Raw genomic sequence first — 12,044 nt, 5'->3', positions numbered from 1 at the left:
CTAAAATTGAAGGCTCAGTTTTTGAAAATGGCGCCGCGTTATGTGCGTCCCTTTGTCACCATGCGTGTAGTAAATCCGCTTATGAACTTGATTTGCCAGCTACATGGAGGGTTCATAGGGTTTTTCATAAGTCATTATTGAAACCTTTTGTCCCTTACCATTGCAGGAAAAAAACCTGCAGGTTTACAAGTACGATATTGGTCCAAGATTCTTGGATTGATATCGCAGTCCCATGTGTAAATACTGCCTAAGGGCTTAAACAGACGAATGTGATTTTGTCATATTTGGCAGGCGTGATTTTCGCAACCCGTAAAATGTGATGAAATGAAACCATTGATTTCAATCATTTAATTTTGATTAATGGGATTCTCATGCGATATTACTAAATATGAGAAAAGACAGGCCTTGCCCTACCTAGGACAGGACCTAGCTTTTTGGATTTTTTTTTTCATTAAATCACGCAATAGCGCAAAATTTAAATGGTGAAAAGAAAAAATTATTTTGACTGATTTATGCGCTAATGTGCTCCGTAGCCCGTCTGTTTAAGCTCCAAGAATGACTCAATTACAAGCCCTGTGCTGGACAAGCCTAGAGCATGGTTACCCAGATCACCATGGTCCGAGTGCATCTGGGTATCTGCCCAGGATTGTCCCATGTTGGTCCCAGTTTTGGAATAGAAACATATTCATAATGAAGCCTTCCAGTATAATCATCACATACTCAACTGATGTTCTGTGTTTCCTCAGGTGGAACATGAGATTGATCCAGATTTCTGTGACACCAGCCTCTCCATCATGGTTATTAGCCTGTTAATAGCAGGAGTTGACACCACGGCTTCCACCCTAAAATTCAGCCTGGTACTAATGGCCCATTATCCAGATGTACAAGGTATGACACTCACTGACCTCCCCTTTAGAAACACTCAAAGTAGTATTCAAAGAAAGATCAGAACCCTGATTTTGCAGACCAATAATACTGAATAAAGTGCCTGATCAACACCATATCACTGGATATAGGGTAGAATTACTCTACATAAACAGTGGAGTTAATGTGTACATACATTGCTTTACTTATTCTGATATTATTCTCCAGAGCTGCACTCACTGTTCTGCTGGTGAAGTCACTGCGTACATACATTACTTATCCTATATTCATCCTCAATACCAGGCTGTATTACACTCCAGAGCTGCACTGAGAGTGATGAAACAGGAGATGCACCTAGAACATTAATTAAATATGTTGGTTATGTACTGACCCAGAACTGTCACTACATAATAATATTGATATTCCTGGGAGAGTGTGTATATGTATGCAGTGTATTGATGTCTTGCCTTGAAGGTGGTGGCTTGGTAGAGTACAGTACAGAGAGGGATAGAAGAGCCCAGTGATTCAGCTTCTCACAGTTACAACCAATGAATCTTGAACAATGGGAGGAGCAAAAGTTATAAAACGTTCTTTCAATTATCTAGAAAGTTTAGAAGAGAAGAGAGTGCAGTGTAAACAAGTAATCTGGTGGATTTAGTTCTTAAGGAGTAGTAGTGACTCTGAAAGCTGTAGACTCTAGGGCTGTGGTGTGAAACCCACGACAGGCGGTACAGAGATACAGGGAGGCTACAGACTCCAGAGCTGTGGTGTGAAAACCCACAAGTGACAAGGTAGCAGGTACGAAAGCCACTACGCATAGGACCAGATGTTGGACTGGACTGAAAAGCTTGTGCCTTCGATAATTGGAGATTGAACTGATAAGATTCAAAGTCAAGTAAATGTGAGTTAAATCATTTCTTCCTGTCTCCTTGGACTCTTTTATTGGGGTATGCACTCAACCATATCACCCCAATATTTCACTGTAGTGTATCTATTTGGGGAGTGACTTACATTGTTATGGCTACAGTGAACAACTTCCCTATCCTGGCTTACTCCAGCTATAACTAACAATCAATCATCTTGCAGGCCGACGAACAGAGGTTTAATTCCTTTGATGCTACAGTCAATAACAACTGTAGCACTAAAGGGTGTTTGCAACTTCAGGGCCCCTATGCCTCCTCCTACAGCTCTGACTACTCGCTTAGCTCATCTGATCTTTGTTTCACAGCTAAGGTTCAGCAGGAGATAGACAAGACGACTAACTCCTTGCGTCCCCCTGAGATCATGGACAAGCCCCAGCTGCCATATACAAATGCTGTCATCCATGAAATACAGAGAGTTCTCGACCTGTCGCCAGCCGCACTTTTCCACGCAGTCACTGAAGACATCAAGTTCAGAGGTTATACCATCCCAAAGGTATGAGAACTTTCTATGTTAAACATATATAAGGTATATTTTATATATTTATACATTCTTATATTTTGTGTAAGACAGAATCTATAAAACTTGTATAGGCGGACTTGGATGCAGTGGCTCAGTTCTGGTATACCTCTAAATAATACAGACACCATATAATAGAAACAAGTTTTACATAGTGATAGTGAATACAGTTACCTTCACTTATAGAGATTTCAGTGCAAAACCTGCTACCTGCCGTGATCACAGGTGATGTCTTCTCTGACTGGAATAGTCAATTTTCTTCTCTATCCAGGCCCAGACCGCCATAATAGCTTCTTTTTCTCTACACATTCTCTTTATCCTGCTGCTGCCCCCATTACAACAAAAAAGAAAACTAGCTGAACAGTTGATATAGTCTTTCAACTCCCAGTAAAAGGATACCACGTCAACCCAATATCATGATACATGATCAAGCACATCTCCAGTGCTCAGCATAAAAGACCATCTAAATTTTACTAGTACAAAATAAAACAACATAGAACAGCTATTAAAATAACGGCACCTGCACATTTCAAAAGTACAGTTGTGCCATGGCTAAGGATGCTTGCGGTCCCTGAAACACGTAGGTTCTGCCATTTTTCTAGATGCTCAATGCTTTTTCATTTGAAGTAAAGATTAATCCTGAGCGTTGGCTAAAGTTCTGCTTTTTATACTACGCTTGTAAGGCCCCTCTCCGTGTTCGCTGCACAATAAGAGTGCCCCATTTATAACCCCTACACTATTGCTGACTTTCGTGCCTCACAAAAATGCCTTCACAAGGTAATGCCCCTATTATGCCCAGTACAAAATATATTGTGGATAGGAGATAATTTTCATTCACAGTACAACCCCTTTCTGTAAATGATTCCAGTTTCAGTTCTCTGCACAGCTGATTGCCACAAACACCACTTTACTGGGAGAGACTTTGGGCTGAAGTGCCTAAGTGGTACTGAGTCCCCTTAATTCGTAGGTTTGGTGGGGTCCTACTAAGAAAGGATGGCATATTTTATTGAAGTGGAGTCACTTGTTGGTAATAGGCATATAATAACTGGGGGTATATAAGCTGAACTCTAGTTACATACAGTGACATAGGCCACATATAATACCCGACCAGTGGTAGAACGCGTGATAAATAGGGAATCCTTGACTATGTTACAGCCCTCATAAACTAGATATATTTGTATAACACTTTATTTTTTCATTATCAGGGAACGACCGTGATTCCCTTTCTCTCATCTGTCCTGTCTGACCCATCTGAGTGGGAGACTCCAGAGGTTTTCAACCCCGGGCATTTCTTGGATGAGGAGGGGCAGTTCCGCGTTAGATCGGCGTTCATGCCTTTCTCAGCAGGTAAGAACTAAAGATACAAAGATGTTACCAGAAGCAGAGGGAATACAGACATTACTTTGGGATATTCGACCTGCGGTCAGGTCAGAACTTCCAAAATGCATGTTGATGGTACTATATAAATAATCACCTGTTACATGGTGGATTATTGGAAAAATGCTAAGTTGTGACTTCTGTAGTCCTGATTTTAGCTGGTTGAGCAGGTGCAGTAAAGTACTTTATTAAAGTGGAGCTCCTTTGTAAAGGGGCTCAGCCATGATTGAGTTCAAGCAATCGTCTGTCACCAGAAGTCCCACTAAAATGAATTGGACACTAGTGCGCATGAGCAACTGTTGCTGCCGTTATTTCAGAACATGCTGGAGCCCTATTCTTGGGATCAGTAGAGTCCTAGTGGCCAGACCCCCACCGATCTAAAAGTTATTCCCTATCTGTGGACAGTTAGTAAAGCAAATAGGACAGAGCCTGCAGTTGGATGTCTAATCACAAAAAAATATATATATATGTGAATACACACATATATATATACATATACATATATATACAGAAGGAAAGGGACTTGCCTGACATAAACGTGAGCTCCTGGGGGAGGACTGACCCGCTAGTGCCTGAAATCCTGATGTGCTCTGTAGTGGATGGCCTTACATCCCACAGGACATCCACAAATATATGTGCAGCACGGAGAAACAGACCCCACATTCAAAAGGGGCCAGAAGCAAGGAGACTTTAAATTTCCCAGACTCTCCCCAGTTTCTGCTCTTGCGTCCACCACTTTGCCGCTGGCACATGCGCTGTAGTTGGGGAAAGGTCCACAGATAAAGATATCGGCGGGGAACATCGCCAGAGGTCTTAGGTAAGTAATTTCACCCCCCTCAAAAATTGGATCTGCTACGGGAGGTGAAATTTTAACTTTTTTTTAACTTTTACGTGATCGCCAATAATAATAATAATAATCTTTATTTGTATAGCGGCAACATATTCCGCAGCGCTAACAAAGACGGGAATACAGAAAGACAAAAGTACAATAGCAAAACCACGGTTATATGTAGTAATCAGTTGATGGAAACAATAAGGGTGCGGGTCCTGCTCCAACGAGCTTACATACTACAAATAATGGAGTAATACAGTAGGTAAAGGGGCTGGAGATGTGCGCGGTATGGCCAGGTGGAGAGTGAGGGGTGCCATGCGCATAGACAATGGTTAGACATTTAGCCGTGTGACGGCAGAATTGGTATGACTGCTGGGGCAGTTGATGATGGCTAGTAGAGATTGCAGTCAATAGGTCAGGGAGCATGTTATCAGGTGCCGTACAGAGGCGTTTGTTTAGGGAATGCGGTATGCCTCCCTGAAGAGGTGCGTTTTTAGAGCCTTTATCTATTGAATTAGGTCAACGGATAAATCCGGGGGCCTTGGGTACATAATTTCATCTTCCCTCATGGATATGATCCGTAAGGGGAAATGAAACGTAAATATTAGAGATGAGCGAGCACCAAAATGCTCGGGTGCTCGCTGCTTGAGTTGAACTTTTCGTAATGCTCAAGAGTTAGTTTCGAGTAACGAACCCCATTGAAGTCAATGGGGGACTCGAGCATTTCTATATGGGACCGATGCTCCGCATAGCTGATGACTTGTCAAACATCAGAAAGTCATGGAAACACCACAGAAACGGATAGGGAAGGGCAGGGGCAGCATGCATGGCTGCATCTGAGGCTCCCAGGTCCCACTATTAAGCCACAATGGGGGCAAGAGTCTGGCGGTCACCCCCTAACAATTTACTTAGGACAAACCCTCATTAGCAAGGCACACGCACTGGCACATCTTAGCTAAGCACCACACTACCTCCAACCAAACACAATCACTGTCTGCGGGTGACACCGCTGCCTCTTCTCCTGGGTTACATGCTGGCATTGCTGTCCAACCCCCCCGCACGACCCTGCGTCCACAGCGCACGCAAAAGTTTCCCTGCACAGCATTCATCTGGCCTCATGCCACACGCTCACTTCATAGCCACACCACCCTCATGTCTATTTATAAGTGCGTACTGGATGAGGAGGAACCGGAGGCACACACTGCAGAGGATTGGCAGGGCCAGGCAGCACCCCTCTTTGAAAGTGTGGACGATAGCTGTTGAGAATTGATGATAAATTGACGTTCGATCATCATTCCAATCCCGTGCCACCTCCGTCACAAAAGTGTTAGGAGCCGCAAATGTGGGCATAAAGGGGACTCAGGTGCCAGCACTTCTACACATCTCCACAATGCAGCAATACTCCGTGTGGGAAGCACGTGAGCAGGCCCAGGGTCAGGCTCGGTCCCAGCTCCCACCTTGTGTGACCCAAGGTGTCGCGAGTTACATAGCAATGGGAAATCCATGTGTCCCCACACAATTCATTTTGTGTAGGTGTCACATAGCTCAACACCTCAATGAGAAGTCTTTGAATTCTTTGGGCTTGCCTATGGCATAGTTTCACCCAACCAAGGACCTCGGCCCACATTTCTACCCTAGTCAGTCAGTGTATTTGTGCCAGACCGGTAAAACACCGCTATGGGAAGTCTTTGGGCATCCACAGCATAGGCGAGCCCAAGGAACTTAAAGAGGGTATTACACATAAAGAAATCACAGCACACAAACATGGCAGAGTTTTACCCCACCAAGGACCTTGGGCCACATTTCTATCCTAGTCAGTCAGTGTATTTGTGCCAGACTGGTAAAACACCGCAATGGGAAGTCTTTGTGCACCCACAGCATAGGCGAGCCCAAGGAACTTAAAGATGGTATTACGCCTAAAGAAATCACAGCGCCCAAACATGGCAGAGTTTCACCCCACCAAGGACCTCGGCCCACAAGCCTGTATGGCAGCATCTCCAGGCTGATTAATTTGGCAATGTGCACGTTTAAAGCTTGTGCATGCGGGTGGGTTGTGGCGTATTTGCGCTTTCGCTGCAACGCTTGTGTTAGTGACAACTGAGCGCTGAGAGACATTGCTGCATGGAGTGTAGGACAGTGGAGGTGAGGGAGTGGGTGCAGGTCGGATGGTGCTCGTGTCTGTCCTGGGAGGGGGATTGGATTTGTGTGGCAGGTTGGGGTACTGGGGAAGAGGCAGTGGTGTGACTCGGAGGTAATGAATGGCCTTCGTCCCAGCTTGTGGGGTGCTTGGCCGTCATATGCCTGCGCATGCTGGTGGTGGTGAGGCTGGTAGTGGTGGCTCCCCGGCTGATCTTGGTGCGGCACAGGTTGCACACCACTGTTCGTTGGTCATCCGCGCTCTCACTAAAAAACATCCACACCTTTGAACACCTAACCCTCTGCATGGGGGCTTGCCGCGAGGGGGTTCTTTGGGAAACAGTTGGGGGATTCTTCGCTCTGGCCCTGCCTCTACCCCTGTCCACCCCACTGCCTCTTCCAACCTGTCCTGCTGCTGCACTTGCCTCCCCCTCTGAAGACCTGTCCTCAGTAGGCTTAGAAAACCAGGTAGGGTCAGTCACCTCATCGTCCAGCTGCACTTCCCCTGAATCCTCTGTCCGCTCCTCCCTTGGACTTACTGCACTTACTACTACCTCACTGACAGACAACTGTGTCTCATCATCCTCACCCACAAAAAGCTCTTGAGACAGTTGCCGGAAGTCCCCAGTCTCATCACCCGGACTCCGGGAACTTTCCAAACGTTGGGCATCGGTTATGACAAACTCCTCAAGTGAGAGAGGAACAGTTTTTCCCACTCATGGGAGGTACCCGAGAACAGTTCCTGGGAGTCTGCCTGCTCAGAATATGTCATTTTCATGGAGTGACGAGGCTGGGAGGAAGGAGAAGCAGCCAGAGGATTCAGAGTTGCAGTCCCTAGGCCGGGAGTAGTGGACTGCGTAGAAGACTGGGTGGTCGATACATTGCCGGTGGTGTTTTCTGCCATCCACGACAGGACCTGCACGCACTGCTCTGTTTGTAATAAAGGTCTACCACGCGGACCTGTAAATTGTGATATGAAGCTGGGGAGCCCAGAAACTTGCCTCTCTCCTAATCCCGCAGCAACTGGCTGTGATTCACCACGACCAGGAACTCAGCCTGTGCCTACACCCCCACTTGGACGTCCGCATCCTCGACCCTTACCCCTACTCCTCATCATGGCGGATTACGAATAGAGCAGGGGCCAAATAAATTACCCCACTGTACAGCGCTGACAACTGTGGCTTAATTCACCGCACACAGAGACTTGTAAATAGCGGAGGCTCTATGCTGTGACTTGAAAAAATTAACCCGCTGTCTTGTGCTGATACCTAGGGGTAATTTACTGCTCACAGAGACTTGTAGATAAGAGAGGCTGTATGGAGTGGGAGAAGACGCTAAAGCCAGTGGATAGTGCTGGTAACTGCGGCTATCTCAACCCCAACAAGCAAAGGGTATTGTGAGACGCTCTGCACAGTGGCAGAGCTGAAATACTTTGCAGTGGCCCAGGAAATGGCTGTGCCCCAACACTCTGTGTTATGCACTGCAGACACAGGATGGTATAACTGAAGTAATTTGCAGTAGGCTAGGAAATATTAGACAACAATTTCACGGTGAGAGCTGGTTGTACGGCACTGCAGGCTGAGAAGGCTATTGGTGAAAGGTTGGGAACAGGCCTAGATGCGTAATACAAAAATTGATGAACTACTACTACCAGCAAGCCACAACTATAATGCACACGGTCAGATGTAGCCCTAAGAAGGACCGTTGGGGTTCTTGAAGACAGGACCCTATTCTAACACTTTCCCTATATAAGCAGTTCTTTCTCTTAACTTTGCCTACAGAACTGCAGACACAGAACAGTATAGCTGAAATGGCCTGCACAGCCCAAGATGCTTAAAAAATAAAAAAATAAAAAAAAATTGGTGCACTACTGCTCCCAGCCAGCCACAACAGTAATGCACACTATGAAGAGTAGCCCTAAGAAGGACCGTTGAGGTTCTTGAAGATCGGATCCTACTCTAACACTAGGATGGCGGTCACCTGATCGGCCCAGCCACTCACTACTGTGGGGGAGGGGGGGGGAGGGCTGGCACGTCACAGCAGGAAGTGGTAATGCCTTCCCCGCCTGTCTATTGGCTAGAAAATGGCGCTAAACATGCAGGGAAGGAAATGCAATTGACTCAAGTACCGCGTGGTATTCGTCTTGAGTAACGAGCATCTCGAGTACCCTAATGCTCGAACGGGCATCAAGCTCGGACGAGTGTGCTCGCTCATCTCTAGTAAATATTTTAAACTTCTTTTTTTTATTTTTTACTTTACATGATTGCCGTTATCCAATGAGTAACGGCAATCATGTGACCAGGAACCACATACTGTAGTCACTATAACAAAAATAAACAAACGCTCACCCTCTTTCCTGCATACACTTGATCCTTGTGGCTCGGCTATGCATCCATCCATTCGTGTAGTCCTTTACGATATCCAATAGGAATTTTAGTAAAAAGAAAGCCCGCCTTCATAGGGATGGAAAAAAAATCTTCAGCCTTTAATAATAATCAGTATCACAGCATAATAAAAACTAGGAATGCGTTTTTGGTCAGCGTTCAACCTTGTTCACCCTATGCTATACAAGAAAACACTGAATCTATTTATTATACATATACAATTAAAAACATTAGAAACATGTGAGATGAAAATACAGCGGTCCATGGTGATATCTCTCTGCTTTTGGCTACACATGCTAGCCAGGAGCACAGAGATTTTAAATCTCCCGGGCCGCGAGCCATTCTGTGCACACGCCCCACGTTTACATCTTCTGCGTGGGATCTTGGAAGGGCCAGAACATAACAGAGGGTGGGGGTGAATACTCTCAGCTCCCCTCATGGATAAGATCTGTGAGGGGAGCTGCATCTTTAACTTTTTTAACTTTGTGTTTAAATTGGATAACGACGATCGAATGACTGGGGGTCGCTCCCTGCCGCCACCCCATGACAGCTCCAGGTTGTTGGCAGCTGACAGCATGGAGCTGTCACGTCCACAGGCATTTCGGCTTTAATCCTCAGGGCCTGCGGGTTTTTACAACCCTGAGAATTAAGACCCACTTTCCTGGTTATTACATCCAGTTGTGTTATTCTTCTAGGGAAGAGAGTTTGTCTTGGAGAGAACCTGGCCCGCGTGGAGCTCTTCCTGCTCTTCTCTGCTCTGCTCCAGAAATTCACCTTCACCCTCCCACCGGGGACAGAACGTCAGGACTCGAAATATCTCAACCTAAACAAGAATAAAATCCTTGCATCAGGCCAGATATGTGCTGTACCTCGTTCCCTGTCCAAGTGATCCCCGCTGTCCAGCTGCCCGCACGTTAAAGAGGAAATCATAATAAGATATAACATCACAGAAAATACAGCAAAGAGCACAATCAGCAAAAAATGTTATAACATGTACAAGCAATAAAAATGGGTTGAATGTGATGATGGGAAACGGCAGCTGAGACGTCAGAATATCTCATGCCTCAGTGTGACTACAGGAGCTTCTTCTATCATGTCCTATGCACAAAAGTTCTTCTACATCTGCAGTGCTGTCTGTTAATCTGAGGCATGTTGATTCATGCGGTGGATTTTCACTGCAGATTTCACCCCTTCACATGAGCGGAGTGATATTCACAGCAACATGCATGGCTAATCCACATGTAACACATGACAATTTTATTTTGGATCAGCGGCCGAAAATGCAGTCCTTATGGTCCTTCCCTAAAGGATCCAGATCTCTGAATTCCCAAGGACCCATTTACACTATAAGAAACATGCACAGGAAAATTGCAGTGCAGACTTCATTGAAAATCTATATAAAAAATGAAAGCAGACCAATTCATTTTTCCGCATCAAGAATGAGCAGATGTCAGTTTTTTTCCTGTTCACAGAAAAATCCACACCGTATGAGCTGTGCAGCGGATTCCCATGGAAATCAATGAGATAGCAAAAGGACACAAATTCTGATGCGGATTTTGGTGCAGAATCCACACCCAAAAGCTCCATGTGAACAGGGACTACAAAATTAGCTAGAAGTAGGTTGATGACAGAAGAACCATTGAACGAGCGATTGGTGAATGATCACTTTACAGATGCAGTCATATACATTTTAGTCTATATTGGCCACTACAGTCGTTCAAACTGGCCGTACGTGTTCACTGAGATCGGGCGACTGATATTTCTGGGAACATTCGATGATGGACAAAGGATCCATGCTCCAACTACTGGACAGAAAATTCAACACACCCAATTTCTTTCCAACCATTGATGGTGTGTCTGTGGTAGAATGTTCATTGTTAAATTTGACTTGACAAACAACTGTTTTGGCTGATGTCAGTCATTTTGATCAATTTGACTCTTATGTATATAGGCAGCTTAACAGCTGGTATGGATTTAAATATGTTTGGCTGCATTGGTGAAACTAGGCTTGTCATACACAATAGATATCTGTTGCATGAATAAGCTTTTAGTCGACAACTATCCAGTCCCTCACGTACTTATGCATGTTTGACTCCGTTGGTCGTGCATACAGTAGGAAGAGGAGAGGAGACCACTGTCAGTGTCCTCTCGCAACTGCTTAATTTGAGAATGAAAGGGACCAATTAAAGTCCAACTGCCCAATCACTATCTCCCCAACAACTGACTCTGGGGAAGAGTCAGGAAACCCTCATATACATTTTAATAGTTAGCTTGTGGCCTTGTGAAAGCCTGAAGGCCTGCCACAGATTTGAACATATTCTTAATCACTGCCTGTGACTTAATAGACTGATGTTAAATGTACAACGTATTGCAGTACCACAGTATGTCATACAAGTGATCAAATCATCGAAAGTTCAAGTACCCCATTGGGATTTTTTTTAAAAGCAAAAATAAGTTTAATAAAGTTTAAAAATAAATATTTTCCTATTTCTAACATTAAAAAATAAACATTATTGTTATCATTGTATTTGTAAAAGTCCAATGTAATAAATTATTGCATTAGTAATTGTTGGTATGAATCCCCAATCGCTGCCTCTTTAAATAATACACTTTTATGTAGTTTTATGAGTTTTATGAACAAATGAACTATTTGGATTACTTGTAAGCATCATACGCTTCAGCTCTGAGGTCTTATAACAAATATTTTATCTGAGCTACTTTAATATTCAATAATTTTTTATTAAAGATATCAGCTTTATAACTATACAATCACATTAAATGTTATTCCTTTAAATGTTGAATTGAATGCAAAACACGAAACAGTTCTAGGAATTACGGCTCGTGTGTCCTATGCCGATTCTTCGTAAACATAGAAAATTCTCAATTTTCAATTAAACATAAGGGAGGGAGTGGGTAGGTGAAAAGGAAAAGGGGGGGAAGGAAGGGAAGGGGGGGGGGGTAGGAAGGGGAAGGGGAAGAAGTGAAATAGGGATGCATACTGTTCATTATAT

At 44.5% G+C, this 12,044-nt stretch overlaps 1 protein-coding gene across 1 annotated transcript in view; it reads left to right on the top strand.

The window, feature by feature from the left end:
• Positions 1-11,599, top strand: part of LOC136578524 (cytochrome P450 2C39-like) — a 68,356-nt gene extending 56,757 nt beyond the window's left edge. The window contains exons 7-10 of the mRNA XM_066578651.1: positions 747-888; positions 2,093-2,280; positions 3,510-3,651; positions 9,729-11,599. Coding sequence (XP_066434748.1) covers positions 747-888; positions 2,093-2,280; positions 3,510-3,651; positions 9,729-9,922 — 666 coding nt within the window. The 3' untranslated portion in view covers positions 9,923-11,599. The remainder of the gene's footprint in view (positions 1-746; positions 889-2,092; positions 2,281-3,509; positions 3,652-9,728) is intronic.
• The last annotated feature ends 445 nt before the right edge of the window (positions 11,600-12,044 follow it).

This window comes from Eleutherodactylus coqui, chromosome 9 (genome assembly GCF_035609145.1).
Source record: "Eleutherodactylus coqui strain aEleCoq1 chromosome 9, aEleCoq1.hap1, whole genome shotgun sequence".
Lineage (NCBI taxonomy): Eukaryota > Metazoa > Chordata > Amphibia > Anura > Eleutherodactylidae > Eleutherodactylus > Eleutherodactylus coqui.
The sequence above is the reverse complement of the archived record's forward strand: the minus strand, read 5'-3'. Positions and strand labels throughout refer to the sequence as shown.